The 16,002-nt window shown below is 39.0% G+C and overlaps 1 protein-coding gene across 1 annotated transcript in view; it reads left to right on the top strand.

The window, feature by feature from the left end:
- Positions 1-16,002, top strand: part of CFAP58 (cilia and flagella associated protein 58) — a 112,341-nt gene that overhangs the window by 9,180 nt on the left and 87,159 nt on the right. Inside the window, exons 5-10 of the mRNA XM_064269083.1 lie at positions 1,948-2,104; positions 3,610-3,804; positions 5,908-6,045; positions 7,997-8,156; positions 12,142-12,224; positions 14,784-14,975. Of these exons, the coding sequence (XP_064125153.1) occupies positions 1,948-2,104; positions 3,610-3,804; positions 5,908-6,045; positions 7,997-8,156; positions 12,142-12,224; positions 14,784-14,975 (925 nt within the window). The remainder of the gene's footprint in view (positions 1-1,947; positions 2,105-3,609; positions 3,805-5,907; positions 6,046-7,996; positions 8,157-12,141; positions 12,225-14,783; positions 14,976-16,002) is intronic.

Raw genomic sequence — 16,002 nt, 5'->3', positions numbered from 1 at the left:
CTCTCTCAGCTCACTTCAAGCTATACCATGCTTATTCATGCTTTCACACCTTTGCACATGCTGCTTTCTATGCACTGAATGCCTTTTATTAACTCCTCCACACAGTAAACTCCTATTCATTCTTCAAGACCCATTTCAACACCATCTTAACTTCATCACCATCAGCATTTCTGTTTTGACCTTGCCTCTCCAACTCTCTGCCCACCACCACCCCAATGACCAGGTAGAAAGAGTCGTGTTCTCTGTTTCCATATGACCTAACACCTCTAGTATGGAACTGATCACATTGTATTAAAATTAATTGTTGATGTGCTTCTCTACCCATTGGGCTGTGAACTTTTTGAAGGAAGATACCTTTACTCCCCTCCAGGAGCCTAACATTGTGCAGGGCTTGCACAGCATTGAATGAAGCAATAAATCAGGAATGAGCATTCACTTCCTTGGGCATCCTTGACCAAATCTAAATGCTCTCCAGGCTGCTTATGCTTTTTAGATACATTTATCCAACTTTGATCGACAGCGCAGGTGTTGGGGAGGAAGGAAGACAATAGGAAAAACAACAGAAAATGTGATCCCTGTAATGATGGACTCTATCTTCTTATTAAAGATGCCAGATACATTCAGAGCAATTAAGCAATGCTTAAGAGCAATGTGAGGCAACTAATTCAGATAGTAGGTGTTCTGTAGAGAATTGAACAGGGGAAGGAGAACAGACTGCTCACCAAGAGGTCGGCAGTTTGAATCTACCAGCTGCTCCTTGGAAACTCTATGGGGCAGTTCTACTTTGTCCTATAGGATCATTGTGAGTCGGAATCGACTTGACAGCAATGGGTTTTTTTGTTTGTTTTTTGGTTTTAAGGAGCACAGAAGAAACCATCCAGCCCAGAATCATATCTTCAAGAATGTGCTTATGTAGTTGTTCATCTTCAGAGAAACCTTAGAATTCGAGGTGTTGTTTCTGGGGAAGAGAAGTTTGAGTGAGGTTTGGAAGGTTCCTTATTAAAGATTTATGTTATATCAAGAGTTGTTGGCAAATAAACACTGTCAAATTACTGTGTTTTGAGCAGTTTGATGACTCAGCTGCAAGCATCTGGAATGCAAGTTCTCTGCTTTCTCAGCTCTAAATTGTCTGGCTTGCTCTTGACTAATTCATATCAGTTAAATTTTCCCATTCTCGAAAAGCTAAATCTTCAGAAAGTCAAGCCAAATGATATGTCATGGCTTTTGAAATAATGAGGTTTACAATTGACATCAATGAATATTATCATACACCTTCCAAAAACTGTCATCATGAATGATTTTCCAAATCTTGTTCTTGGGGACCTGTTATCACCCAAGGGTTGGGTGAATGGATAGAACACTTGCAATGCATATTATTTACTTATGCTTAGTCTTCATTTTGGACTTTATAGCTGGGATCATAACATTCCAGTGGATATATTAAACAAATGATTTCCTAAATTGACATCTCCTTATGGTTAATTACAAGTGTTGACAGTAATAATATAGTTTTGTTGTAACAAGTCCAAATAATACAGAGGTGTGGAAAGTAAGGAATAAAAATCATCCCCTCAACTATTCCACACTAAATTCCACTCCTTAGAGGTAACCAGTTACCATTCTGGTGTTTATTTTTCTATACTTCAAGGAAAATGCCTAACACACACACACTCACTCAAATACACACACACACACACACACACTCAAATACCCACTACATTTTCTTAAAAAGAAAAAAAGGGACATGTTATTATTGGAATTTCTTTTCGATTAGCATATCTCAAGCAGCTCCTTCCGTCAGGGTATAAAGATCTTTCCCTTTAATTCCCGAATAGTGTTAATCGTTGACCTGAAGTATTTTCCATGAAATTGAGCTCGAAGGATGATGAGGAGGACTCCTGAGCAGATAGCCACTTAGTGTGATTCCTTTTTTTCTTCTTTTTTTAGTATCCGAGATTTGCTGAAGTTCAAAGAAGAAGTAACGAAAGAACGAGACCAGCTCTTGACAGAAGTGGTGAAATTACGAGAGTCCTTAGCTCAGATCACTGAGCAGCAGCAAGACACGGAGCGATCAAGAGAAGAGGCAGAGCAAACCATCAGTCAGGTCTGCTTAACCATGTAGGGCAAGATGAAGGTGTATTTTCTTCCAGAAGGACATTTTGTCTTTCCTCAGGCTCTCTTCTCCTCTTGGTCCTCTCTCAAATTTACCTCCTTATGCCCAAGTGAAGGAGCCCTGGTAGCACATGGTTAAAGTGTTCAGATGCTAACTGAGAGGTCAGCAGTTCAAACCCACCAGGCGCTCTGCAGGAGAAAGGTGTGGCAGTCTGCTTCCAGAAAGATTTACAGATTCGGAAACCCTGTGGGACAGTTCTACTCTGTCCCATAGGGTAACTATGAGCCCAAATGACTCAATGGCAACGTGTTATGCCCAAGTGAAGCAGCTGCTGTTCCACCCAGTATTTGTCTGGTTTGTTCGTGCAAGAGCAGTTTTCTTTCTTAATTTTCTCTGTCTGAGAGGTCACCAAGGCAGGGACTCCCTACTTACAATTCTGATCCAAGAAGGTGTTCCCGGAGAAGGCAAGGAGGCCCTGCATCTACAGAGGATGGAAGTAGTTACTTTAGCCCTTCTGCCTTATGAGGAAGCCATCTACCTGAATCCACCTGAACACATTTACATAAAGCCAGAAGTCAAATAGGTAGTAAACAAGGAATAGTCTCCAGGAGTAAACGTGAGGCTTCCTTGAGCATGAAATTTAAGAGAAAGGCTTTTCATAGATTTGGAACATCATGATAAAACTATAGTGCTTTGTTTAGCAATATCCAAGACTCATGTGAAACACAATTTTATATTTAGGTTATAAACCAAAACCAAGCCCACTGCCATCCAGTGGATTCTGACTCATGGCAACCCTGTGGAAAAGAGTAGAATTGCCCCATAGGGTTGGCAAGGCTGTAAATCTTTACTGAAACAGACTGCCACATCTTTCTCTTGAGGAGCAGTCTGGTGGGTTTGAACTGCTGGCTTTCCCATCAGCAGCCAGTGCTTTAGCCAGTTCACCACAGGGCTCCTTATATTTAGGATACCAAAAACCAAACCAAACCTGTTGCTGTCGAGTTGATTCCGACTGCAGAGTAGAACTGACCCATGGGTTTCCACGGAGTGGCTGGTGAAGTCGAACTGCTGACCTTTTGGTTAGCTGCCTGGGCTCTTAACCACGGCACCATCAGGGCTCCCTATATTTAGGATAGCTGACTACATTTTATTTAGTCCCTGTTGATGGATAATTGGATAAATTATTTCTGTGTTGACCTTCCCTAAAACTCTGGGCTTCCATATATAATTGGAATTTCTTCCATCCTTTCTGGACTTGTCTACCATTAAGGTGAGTGTCTGGTATCAAAACCCTGATAAACAATACAGAATATTCTGTGGCCTTCCAAAATTTGAACAATGGTGCTCAAAGAAAGACGGTTGACCCAGAGGGAAAAATGCTACTCCAAAGTGACTGCCCTTAAGATGAAAGACCTCAGAGCGGGTAGGTTGGCTGGTTAAGCCCTGCTGTGGTGAGGGGTTCATTTCTTCCTTCCCTCTCCTTTCCATGACTGTAGTTCCAACAAGAAATCCAACTACGCCAGAACGAAGCTTCGCGAGAGTCTCGGAAGAAGGAAAAACTGGAGAAAGAGCTCAAGCAAATTCAGACGGACATGGATTCTAAGCAGTCGGAAATTAAGGCTCTGCAGCAGTACGTGCAGAAAAGCAAGGAGGAGCTCCAGAAACTGGAGCAGCAGCTGAAGGAGCAGAAGGTGCGTTGTTGCCGGTGAGCCTTACCTTGGTTCTCCAGAGAACAAGAACGTTGCCTTTGTTCACGCCCTTGATAGTGTTTTGAATTTTCTCTGGAAAGCTGCAAACTCTCTTCACTTCTGATGTTGGTAACACGACACCTAACACTACGTTTGGTCTTTGGCTCTTGTAGGTAAGTATGCCTTCCTCTTATTCCCCCCTGCAACAGGTAAATTAATTTCTTTTTAATATTTATTGATGTGTAATACACACACAGACAAGTATATATCACAGTTTGAACCCACCTTGGTAACCTGCACCTAGCTCAAGAAACAGAACATTACCAGCACCCTGGAGTCCCCTTGTGCCCCCTCCCAGTCACTGTCTCCCGGAAAGGTCATCTCTATCCTGAATTCTAAGCAGAGATTAGTTTTGCTTGTGTTTGTACTTTACACAAATGAAATCATACAGGGTGTACTTTTTTGTGTCTAATTTCTTTTGTCCACATTACGTTTGTGAGATTCGTTCCTGTTGTTGCAATGTGGCTATAGACCTGGGCTATCTAATATGGTAACCACTAGCCACATGTGGCTATACACACATTTAAATTTAAATTAATTAAAATGAAATAAAAGAAAAAACTCAGTTTTTCTCATTTGTACTGTCACCATTTTGAGTGCTCAGCAGCCGTATGTGGCTAGTGGATACAGGTTCAGACAGTGCAGATACAGGCTTACCATCATTGTAGAAGGTTCTGTTGGCTGGAGCTCTATAGACCATTTATTTTCATTACTGTATAGTATTTCATTGTATGAATATAACATGACTTACTTGCCACAGGTTTATTTTTAAGTTTCATGTTAAGAAACCATACTGTTTTTATGCATTTTTAAATATGTTTAAAAAATATGTTTCAACTATTACAGTGGTTTAAGGTGATGCAAATATTAATAATTTTAGTCTATCTTTTTAAAGAAGTAATTCCTGTAACTGGGGGGAAAAAAAGCAATTTATTGAAAAGATTTCCTCTTAGGAAGTTTGTTTCCAAAGCATTGTCAAGCCATATAGTATTTTTCTACTTAAAAATTTTTTTTTGTCAGTTGCTTTAGTAATTTAATACAAATAGATAATATGCAAAGTGCAGTCTCCAGGAGATAAACATGAGACATCTTTGAGCATGAAATTGAGAGGCTTTTCATAGAATTTTCATGATAAAACTATAGTGCTTTGTTTAGCAATATCCTTTAGTTTTACATAGCAATATCCAGGACTCACATAAAACACAGTTTTATTTTTAGGGTAGCCGGCTACATTTTATTTAGTACCTGTTGATGGAGACCTGGGTGGATTCTTTCCGTATTTAACTTTTGCATGCATGGAAGTTGTATTTTAGAGTAAGTGCCTAAACCATCTTCTCACCTTCTCTCTCTCTTTTTTTTTCCTTCAGCTCGTTTGCTTCCCAATATTCCCCCAATAGGAGGGACCGCCCCCCCCGCCCCAAATATAATCCTCTTTTTATAAAACCATGTCTGCTCAGGATAATTAAGGCAGGAAAGAAGAAAACCTGACTGATACTGAAATCAGGCAGATATAAATCACTATGCTGCAGCTCCAAGGTTTCGACTTAAGTTGGATTAAAGGGGAATTGGCTATGTCTTGGTGTTAGTGAACGGTACTGTTCAAGAAGCTGTTGTAGGCATGTTAATACAGGATTTACTTCGGAAGATGTAGCTTCTGAGCCCCACAGCTGATAAAACCCATTTGAATCTCTAGCTCATTTGCAATGATCACAGCAATGGTCGAGTATGCGAAGCCTGCCAAATGGCAAACAGGCATTAAAATATTTATTCACCACCTGTGAACAAGACTTCCCAAGGCTCTCAGAGGGGGAAAAAAATTATGCTCGCTGTGTTATTCATTAGAAGGCATCATTTTCCTCAGCCATTTAACATTCATCACATTTGAGTGCGTTCGTGCTTTCATCAGGGATAAAGAACAGTTTCTACAAAGACAGAAAACTGTGCTTGCTCTTATCTTCCCAGGAGGTTTGTGGGGTCTCTTATGTGTATATGCAGATATTGTAATCAGATTAAAAAGCATTAACCAGTTCATTCCACATCTTTCAGATACTGAATGAGAGAGCTGCGAAGGAACTGGAGCAGTTTCAGATGAGAAATGCTAAACTTCAGCAAGAGAACGAGCAACACAGTTTGGTATGTGAGCAGCTTTCCCAGGAAAACCAGCAGAAGGCTTTGGAACTCAAGGTAAACACAATGTGATAATGTCTGTTTGCTAACACTCCCCCCCTCATTACCTGTTAATGGCGGTTTGTCCTTGTAGTTTGAGCCCTTGGTTGGGTAACCTGTGATAGATTTACTGAGTGCCATGATGCACCAGAGGAAGGTGCAAGCCTACAATGATTACTTCATGGCCAGAAGCAGACAGTTTGGTAACTTCCATTCTTACTTGTAAAATTGCAAACCTGATTATTGATCATATGGTTATGCAAATGCTTTCCAAAGCGAGCTCAAACGTTCCCTCTGTGATTTAGCCTTGCAAGTAAGTAACTAGTTGCCCAGAGCTAGAAACCATTTACCCGAGTGAGTATCAAGGACTTCAGATTATGTTTTACTACTTGTATGGAGAAGGTGGAATGGGAGAGGTGGTGATGGGCTGGTACACTTGGGTTCTTACTTCCAGGGCAGGTAGAACCATGAATTTCACCTTTGTCCAATGTAAATTTCAAGACAGGTTTCCTGTTCTTCTCCCTGCTTTATTGAAGAGTGCTTGCAAATGAAGTTTGAATAACAGTTTTATACTTGAGTACATATTGTATGCGTAGATACTAATAGAGTAGCTTTGTGTTTATCCCTTTAATTCTGAAAAATCCATATTCTCTACTTTGGTTGTGCTAGAATGTGGGGCATAAAATAGGTGACCTGTCAAGAATAATACACAGATTTGAGCAATGAATCATAACTTTTTTTTTTTTCGGTATCGCAGGCACTTTTGAGAATAAAAACACATATGCATACATGCACACACACTTATTTGCATCTTGTTTTGCATGCAGCCTGGGGTTTCTAGGACTTTTTTGAAATCTAACAATGACATCTAACTATAGATTAACAACTACTGAATTAAAACATCCTAGAATCAGAAGGGGCCTTAAAGTCAACTAATTTGGGCCTTATGGAATCTAAGGCTGAAGAACATTTAAAGCAGTCCAGAATGATCTGACCTGAAACCACTTTTTTTAAGGGAATGCTGCACGTTGAAGTAGAGATGAAATGACTACTCAAGGCAAGATAATATATTAGCTCCTAAGGTGAAATTAAAGTAAAAATTCTTATGCCATTAATTCTCTCCTTTGGTTACGTGAGTGAGGCAATTTGGAAGATGGACTATTTCTGTTATCAGATCTGAACCTATGGGATTCTGGTTCCAGCAATAATTCAAGGATAACAGACACAGCTAACTTCAGCCTCTTCATTGTCCAAAGCTGGGATAATCACTAACTTCTGCAGAAGACTCCCTAGCTGCCTTTCCAGTTATTTCTAAGAATGGCAAAGGTTTTAAAAAGTGAATTTAATGTACATTTTAAAAATCCATAAAACTTGAAGTCCATAGATAAAAGATTTTGTGCTTTCCTTTTTTGAAATGATTTTTTGGTACATTTTTGCTTTCATTCAGAATTGTCCATTAATACTGTCCGTATGTACACACATAGATGAACATAACTCTGAAGCAGGAGGACGCCTTCTCTAGTGTAGGAAATTGTGCTACATGGCCAAGTGGGTCCAAAAGAATGGGTGTGTTGTAGCACTTGAATAACCTTCTGAGAAATATTACTTTGTGAGGCCCTGAAAATTGCTAGTCAAATACAGTATTTGTATGCAAAATTTACATGTTTATGATATGCACCTCAGCATTTTTACTTTGTTTGCTTCAACAATTGGATTGCACCTCGAGACATCAGATTTAATCGGTTTTTTCAGTATTTTTAGTTCATATAGCTGCACGTTTTATTCAGAGGATAGAATTTTTCAATCTCTTTCCAAAATCAAACAGTGTGTGTTTTGATTTAATCCCATAGAACAACTTTACACAGACATAGGAAGAATTTGCTTTTATTGGTTCTGAGTTTATCATCATCCAGTCACCTGGCCCTTTATTTACTGAGCATCCCTGGTAATTCTCTGTCACTAATTACAGGCCAAAGAGGAAGAAGTCCATCAGATGCGTCTTGACATTGGGAAGCTCAACAAAATAAGAGAACAAATCCATAAGAAATTACACCAGATTGAAGATCAAAAGGCTGAAGTGGAACAAAATAAGGAAACCCTAAAAAATCAGATTTTGGGATTAGAGAGAGGTAGACCAAGAACCATTTTGTGCTTTGTTTTATTCATTTGTAAACATTTCCTTGGTGACTAATGCCATCTAGCAACCCAGGGTTCCATGTGTACAAACACAAACCGTGCCAAGCGAAATTAGCAAAATAAACAACACTCAAACTGGCAAACAGCCAGTACAGAGGGGACATCATTTTGAATACCTGGTTTGACATCTTAAAAAAAAATCCAGCTCAAAATATTTTCAGTAGTTGTCAATGGAGTGTTAACACCTGTATATACTCTTAGGTGTGGTATCTATATGACCTTTTGCTTTAGCTCAGTGTTTCCACAGGAAATGAAGGGATAAATGAAGTAAATGCCCCCCATTAGCAGTATTTGGGGCAATGATGTACCAAGAATCAGTGGAATAAAAATAAATGGCTTCTAACTTAATTTCTCCATGAAGTACTGTACCATACGATGAACCCCTATCTTACCTTCCTATAACATTGACCTGTGGGGGAAAAATTTAAATGTCATAGGAGGCCATATAGTACAGCAGAGTCATTAATGATACAAACTCTGGAGTCAGATCTGCCTGGGATCAGATCCCACCTCTATACATATGGTTGTTCGGGGATGACTTGAGATAATATACATAAAGCACTTATGAACAGTGCCTAGCACATAGTAAAAAAAAAAAGTGCTTACTAAATGTCATCTTTTGTTATCCAGCGATATTACTGCTTTCTGAATAAGAGTATACTGTAGAATATGGTATACCAGTCAAACTTGGTGTGGCAGAAGCAGTTCTGGACTTGGAGACCAAGAATCTGGGTATGAATTCTGACTGTATCAAAGTATATAAGGCAGGAACATAGACCCCATGCCAACTGCAGTGAGTTTGTAAATCCTAATGAAATAAGATGCATTAAAGCATGTACACACGTTTTCATCTCACCAAACATTAGGCAAAATCTAAATCTCTGGATAAGATTATTAGAACTATTTCCTTCAAAATTGTAGCTTATCTTGACAATTTCTCCATCCATTCAATAAATTGAGCACATACTGTGTGTAGGCACTATGCTAAGCACTGGGCATGTGGAGATCTCTACCCTCAGGGTGCTTGCAGTCTAGCATGAGTTTACAATCTAATGCTTCCTTTGACAGATATAAAGGCAACTGGAAATGTTAGAGCACGTCTTATGATTGTCTGAGTAACTACCAAAACATGCCCATATTTAAATTTCTGTATTTTTGCTTGAAGTAGTTTTAAACTTTGAAAAAAAATTTTTTTTTAATCCATTCAGTGTTGAACCCAGTTCTTCATCCCTAAATCGTGTTTACAGAAGTCATCATATTCTCTCTTCCTGTTATTTTATAGTTACCATTGTTATTTCTTCTTAGGGACCTCTTTTTTTTTTTTTATTGAGCTTTAGATGAAGGTTTATAGAACAAACTAGTTTCTCATCAAACAGTTAGTACACACATTGTTGTATGACATTGGTTAACAACCCCATGACATGCCAACACTTTCCCTTCTCAATCCTGGGTTCGCTATTCCCAGCTTTCCTTTCCCTCCTACTTTCCAGTCCCCACCCGAGGGCTGGTGCTCCCCTTTAGTCTTGTTTTATTCCATGGGCCTGTTCAATCTTTGGCTGGAGGGTGAAACTCGGGAATGGCCTCATTACTGAGCTGAAAGAGTATCTGGGGTCCATACTTGCAGGGTTTCTCCAGTCTCTGTCAGGTCAGCAAGTCTGGTCTTTCTTTTTGAGAGGGACCTCTTCTTTTTGATGCACCCAATCAAAAAGCGACATTTGGCATAATGGTTGGGAGCATGGGTCCTCCATATGATAGATTTTCTACCACAGAACCCAAGGAAATGAACTGAAAAACCGCTAGACCTAACAAGAGAGTTCAATAGGGTGGCAGGTTATAAAATAAATATATAGACATCAATAGCTTTCCTATGTACAAAGAATCAGTTAGAATATATGATGGAAGTCCCCTTTTACAATAGCAACCAAAGTAATAAAATATCTATGAATAAAATTACCAAGCTATCTATAGGACCTGGGTATATAAAAAAGCTACAGAATGCTATGGAGGGCTATAAAAGAAGACTTGAAAAATGGAGACATATACCAAGTTGCTAGATGAGAAAACTCAATATGATAAAGATATAAATTATCTCCAAATTAATCGATGCATTTAATATTTCCCATAGAACTTTTAGGGAGTTTTGTTGTTTGGAACCTGAAATGGGATTCTAGAGTTCTTCCAGAAGAAGAAACGTAATAATAGCTGTAAAATTCTGGAAAAGGAAGAGCAATTTGCCTTACCAGGCATTTCAACTGTATTATAAAACTTCAATAATTAAATACCGGAGCAATGATGTCTAAACGACAGATCAGTGGAAAAGAGCAGAAAGCTAGAAAAAGACCCAAGATTATCACTTAAGATAAAGGTGTTGTTTCAGACCAGTGAGAAGCAAAGGATTATTAAAAAATTTATATCATGACAGTAAACTACTTTTTTGGGGGAAAAAAATTAGGTCTCTCTTTCACTCCTTTCACCAGAATACATTTCAATAAACGGAAGAGTTAAATTTTAAAAAATGAAATCACAAAATAGTAGGATAAAGTGTAAAGTTAACACCAAATATGCAAACCATAAAGCCAAGATTGAAAGATTCAATGAAGTAAAAATTTCTATGCAGCAAAACACTCTATAAAGAAAGCCAAATTGACTAAATTATTTCAGTCAAAGGGTTAGTATCCTTATGTGTAAAGAATTCTTAAAAATCTACAAAAAGGACAAACAGTCCACAAGAAATATGTGTAAAGGACAAATGTGGGCAATTAAAACAAAAAACAAAAAACAAATGGTCATTAAACAGGAAAAAGTAGTCAACTTCACTAATCAAAGACATGCAAATTAAAGACTTCTTCTTTTTTTTTTTTTAATCTATCACCACCAAAGATCAAAGAGAACGATGATACCCAGTGGTGGTGTGGGTGTGGACATTATTGCTGTTAAGTTTCTGGAGAATAATTGTCAGTAGGCAAGATATACCTTAAAATAATACATCCCCTTTGATCCAGAACTTTCTCTTCTAGAGGAACAAATGAATTAGTATATTAGTACTTTCACAGATGTATTGCTTATAATTGCAAAAAAAAATTGGAAGCAACTTAAATATTGAAAGTGGAGGATTGGCTAAATGAAGTAGTATTTTCATACAGTGAAATACTGTGAAGCCACTTATAATATAAGTTATAATATAGAAAGGCATTTATTCTATATTTATTAGTGAAAAAAGCATGTTGCAAAACAGTGCGTTTGGTATACGCACACTCACACATTTGCATAGGCAAAAGTCTGGAAATAGACAAATCAAAATACTAAGTGGATTTAGGTTGATTTAAAATTTTTCCCTTTTGCTTATCAGTATTTCTAATTTCTGTATTTCCAGTTACTTATATAAGAAAAAAGGTTAAATAGAGCAAGGACTTTTTGGAGCTAGAGATACCAAGCTTCTAGTCACTGTCACTTCCTGGTTGTGGACATCGGGCATGTGGCTTTGTCTTGTTATGCCTCAATTCCTATTTGCTTATTGGGACAGTAAGACCTACATCACTGTTATAGTGAAGCTCACGTTTAACAATAAGTAGTAGTTTAGATGCTAACGGTTAACTTGCTTGGCTTCCAACTGAAAGGTTGGTGGTTAGAGTCCACCCAGAGGCACCTTGGAAGAAAGGCCTGGTGATCTACTTCTGAAAAATCAGCCATTGAAAACCCTGTGGAGTGCTATTTCACTCTGACACGTATGAGGTCGCCATGAGTCGGAGTCAACTTGACAGCAACTGCCTTTATAAAAAAAAAAAAAAAAAAATTTTTTTTTTTTTTTTAATAGCTACAGATAAAAATTTAAAGGAGTTTTTATATTACCTTGGACTTGGAGGATTCTTTCTTAGATCGACACTATACTTACTATTATTTTCTCCTCCGGTGATTTAGAGGTGGAGGCTTCAAAGAAACAAGCAGAACTTGATAAGAAAGCCGTGGATGAGCTTCTGAGAGAAAGGGACATATTAAATAAGGTGAGTTTGTTACAGTAACACTGGTAACTGAATGCCTTTCTTTCGTGCTATAATAAGTGTCTATAACCAGTTGTATGGGGAAAGAAAACTTGGAAGCAAACAAAAGTAGATTAGAATAAATAATAGTGCTCAGTTTTCCTCTAAGCAGCTGCCTCCAGTCTGCCATTCCTGCCAGTGCGTGGAAACCGTGTTATCACCTGTGAACACAAAGGGACTTCAGAGAATTAGCATATAAAGCAGCAGGGGATTTAAGAGTGTTTTGTGGATTCTGTTTTTATTGCTGGTGTGTTACTTGGCATCCTAAGCAGTTCATCAAAATTTCTGAATTTAATATCTATAATCTACAACTTCTGCTAATCCAGAAAATGTAAGTGAATGCTAATAAAATTTTAACTTTGAAGTGTTAGGTATAAGAGTTGCCTGTTCGTGATCTAAAAAGTCTTGAACATTTCCTCCATCTTCTCAATATTGTAGGTTTTGCTTTTTGTTGTTGTTCCTTAAACCTTCTAGCCATTCAGCTCAATATGGTCCAATGCTGTAGGAAAGATTTAGGGGAGTTTGAAGGTAAAGGTTTGGCAATCCCTCCATTCAAGACAGGGGTTCCTAGCATCTTCCAAAGGGATTCTCTCCACTGATAGTCACTTTCAGGAGATTAACTACCTTCAAGGATTTAGAGTAAGTTTCCCTGTTCTGGTCCAGGAAGGAAGAAGAGACAGGCCAGGTGCAGCTGGGTGGGGTCAGAGGCTTCTTCTCTAACAATCTGATGGCTTTTGGCCAAGACAGCTTTATCTCATCAAGGTGGAAACAACCTGTCTTGTTCATTCTGACTCTCATTATTTAGGTTTCCCAGAATTGAACATATGTTAACAAAATAGACTACCCTTTGGCTTAAAGTAGGCTATTGAGGGAATCTCAGGGAATGTTAAGAGATTAGATATCTTTACATGCTAAGCACACGTTAAGAAAGTCATTGAATTTTTTCTTTTTTTGGCATAATCCTGGAAACTGTTCTTTTATTCTATAAATTTGCACATGTATACAGTATTATTGGATTTAGATTTTTTAATTTATTTTTTGTTCATACAACATTTAAACAAATTATATTTTATATGTACTGATAAACAACCAGGGTGTTTTCTACCACTATAGGTAGGACACATAGCACAGCAGCGATTTTACATTTATTTGTTGATAGGGCAGGAACTTTTTTCTTTTCATGGCCATTGTCACCTTAGTGCGTAGCTTAGTGCCTGATCCTCTGCAGGTATGCAATCAACATTCATTGAATAATATATTCTTTTCCCACTGATTTGAGATGCCGCTTCGTTGAATGAATGAATACCATGGTTTGACAGGTAGCAAAGTTAAAATATTTTGGTTCTTTCGGCGTTATGTTGGAGTGGCTTTATCTTCTACAAAACAAATGTTTAATACAATACTTGAAAATATAGTTGACCTTTTTCTCTTTTGTACGTCATTGCTGGACCAAGGTTTAATTCACCTTTTACCTGTTTGTATTTCAGTAGTTCTCAGACCTGGCTGTGGGTCTGTATTGGTTAGAGATTTGGAAAGAGAATACGAGGTACCTCGTGAAAACTGAGGACACAGCTAGGACTCAGGAACTGATAGGTGCCTGGCATTCTTGAAATGTACAGAAAGCCCTCTCTCTCTACTTCTTGCTGAGTTTCTGCTTATTTCTCTCTTTCAGTGAAGACTGTCTCTCTCTGTGTTTCTCAGTCCAGAAAAACGGCTGCCACCAACAGCTCCCAGGTTTACATCTTCTACTGAGCTGCAAAACTCTGAAGGCTCTATTTCAAAATTCCATGGGAAGGGTCATTTGGTCCATCCAGCTATGACTGGAGAGGTGGCACTCTTGCCTGAGCAAGCACCAGAGTGGCACTGCTGCTAACTCTGTGTTTCTGGGGAGCTTGGCAGCCAACCCAAGGCATTTCCTTTTCAGAGTTAGAAATCACAGGTGCAAGATTTTAAAAAGTACAGGTACCTCGGTTCCAGCCCAGACCCATTGAATCCAGCATCTCTGGAATTGGGACTTGGGTATCTGCATTTTTAATAAGCTCAACTTATTTTACTTCCTACTAAGAGACCAAGATTCATGATTAGTTTCAGTTGTTCTAACCACAGACACAGACACAGACACATACCCTCAAAGCCTAGAGCTAGATGGAAATGAAGAGCATGGGCTTTGGGGTCACCCAGCTCTGAGTTTAAATCCTGACTCTGCCACTTCTCAGTAGTATGACCTTAGGCATTTTAAGCAAGTAGGTTAATTCCTTTCAGTGTGTTTCTTTTCCCTAAAATGGGAAGGACATAGTACCTACTTCTTAGGGATGTGGTGGTCATGTAGTATATTTCTGTGTGCATTTAAAGCGCTTTGTGAGAAATTAACATAAGCAGCTCTTAATAAACTATAGAGAATATATTTATTTTTATTCATCTAAAAGACAATATATCTAATTATTTTAGGGATAAGGCAGGGGGTTGAAAAAAAATCCCTAAATATTATGAGTAACGGGGCTGTTTTGTTGTCCTTATTTTTAGAATATGCTTAAGGCGGTCAGTGCAACCCAGAAACAGATAGACCTGGTGAAGCTCCATGAACAAGCCAAGAGGAACCTGGAGGAAGAAATCCAGAATTACAAGGAAGAGGCTCAGAAACAGAGAAAGATCATCTTTCAACTGGAGAAGGAGCGAGATCGGTACATCAATGAAGCCAGTGACCTTACCCAGAAGGTAAGCCCCTCCTCGATGTGGGGGGTGTAGGGGGGGGCGGGGGTGTGCAGGTACATCCCCCTGCATTTCTGATTGTCACAAACTGTTGCAAGGATGGTTTATTCAGATTTCAGCTTGTGGTTTGCACAGCTTTAAGAAGACTGATGTTGACAGAATCAAAGCTGTCCTAGAGCTAGTTGTCGGCCAGATTGTGAGATACAAAAGGCTTGCCCTTGGTGTTCTCTCATTGCCTTTTGTCTGGACCCCTCTCTCAGCTTTTGGGTGCTCCAGACACTCTCCCTCTTTCCTGGTACAGTGCTGTGCAACATTCCTTCTGGGCTGGGCTCACCGGACTGTCAACATCGCCAGCTCTCAGCTCCTTGTTCTCACTCCCACCTATCACTGAATCTTCTGTCCCTTCAGAGCAAAGATTCCATTTGGTTGTTAATTAAATTAGCTCAAGTTAAGTTGTGAGTGACTGTGGGCATCAGTTAAATGTGTCACATATTCAAAGAGCATTTTTACTTTAAAACTGTTGTGATGGGGAGCCTGGGGTGGAAAGGGGGAGATTGCTGACACATTGTGGGAATTGCAGCCCATATCACAAAACAAGTTGTATGCTAAGTGGCGCAAATGGTTTGTGCTCGTCTACTAACCTAAAGGCTGGCAGTTAGAACCCACCCAGTGGTACCACAGAAGAAAGGCCTTGTGATCTGCTTCTGTTAATATTATAACCAAGAAAACCCTATGGAGCAATTCTACCCCGTAACACATGGATTCCCTATGAGTTGGAATTGGCTCCATGGCAATGGTGATTTGGTTTTTATTGTGAACTTAAACCCCAACCAGTGGTGGAAATCCACATGCCGGGTAGCTGAGTTCCAGATCTCTTCTACTTGTGAGCTGCTTAAGAGAAGGAAGGCCTTGGGCTGGATCGCTAAGAATGATTTCAGGGATTTGGACTTTACTTTACCCCGTTGTCTTGGAGAATTGCCTACATGAAGCACAAGCAGTTAAATTAATACTCTTTTTAGTGTGTTCATAGATG

This window comes from Loxodonta africana, chromosome 16 (assembly GCF_030014295.1).
Source record: "Loxodonta africana isolate mLoxAfr1 chromosome 16, mLoxAfr1.hap2, whole genome shotgun sequence".
NCBI classification, from domain to species: Eukaryota; Metazoa; Chordata; class Mammalia; order Proboscidea; family Elephantidae; genus Loxodonta; species Loxodonta africana.
Note: the sequence above shows the minus strand (reverse complement) of the source record. Positions and strands in the feature narration are given on the sequence as shown.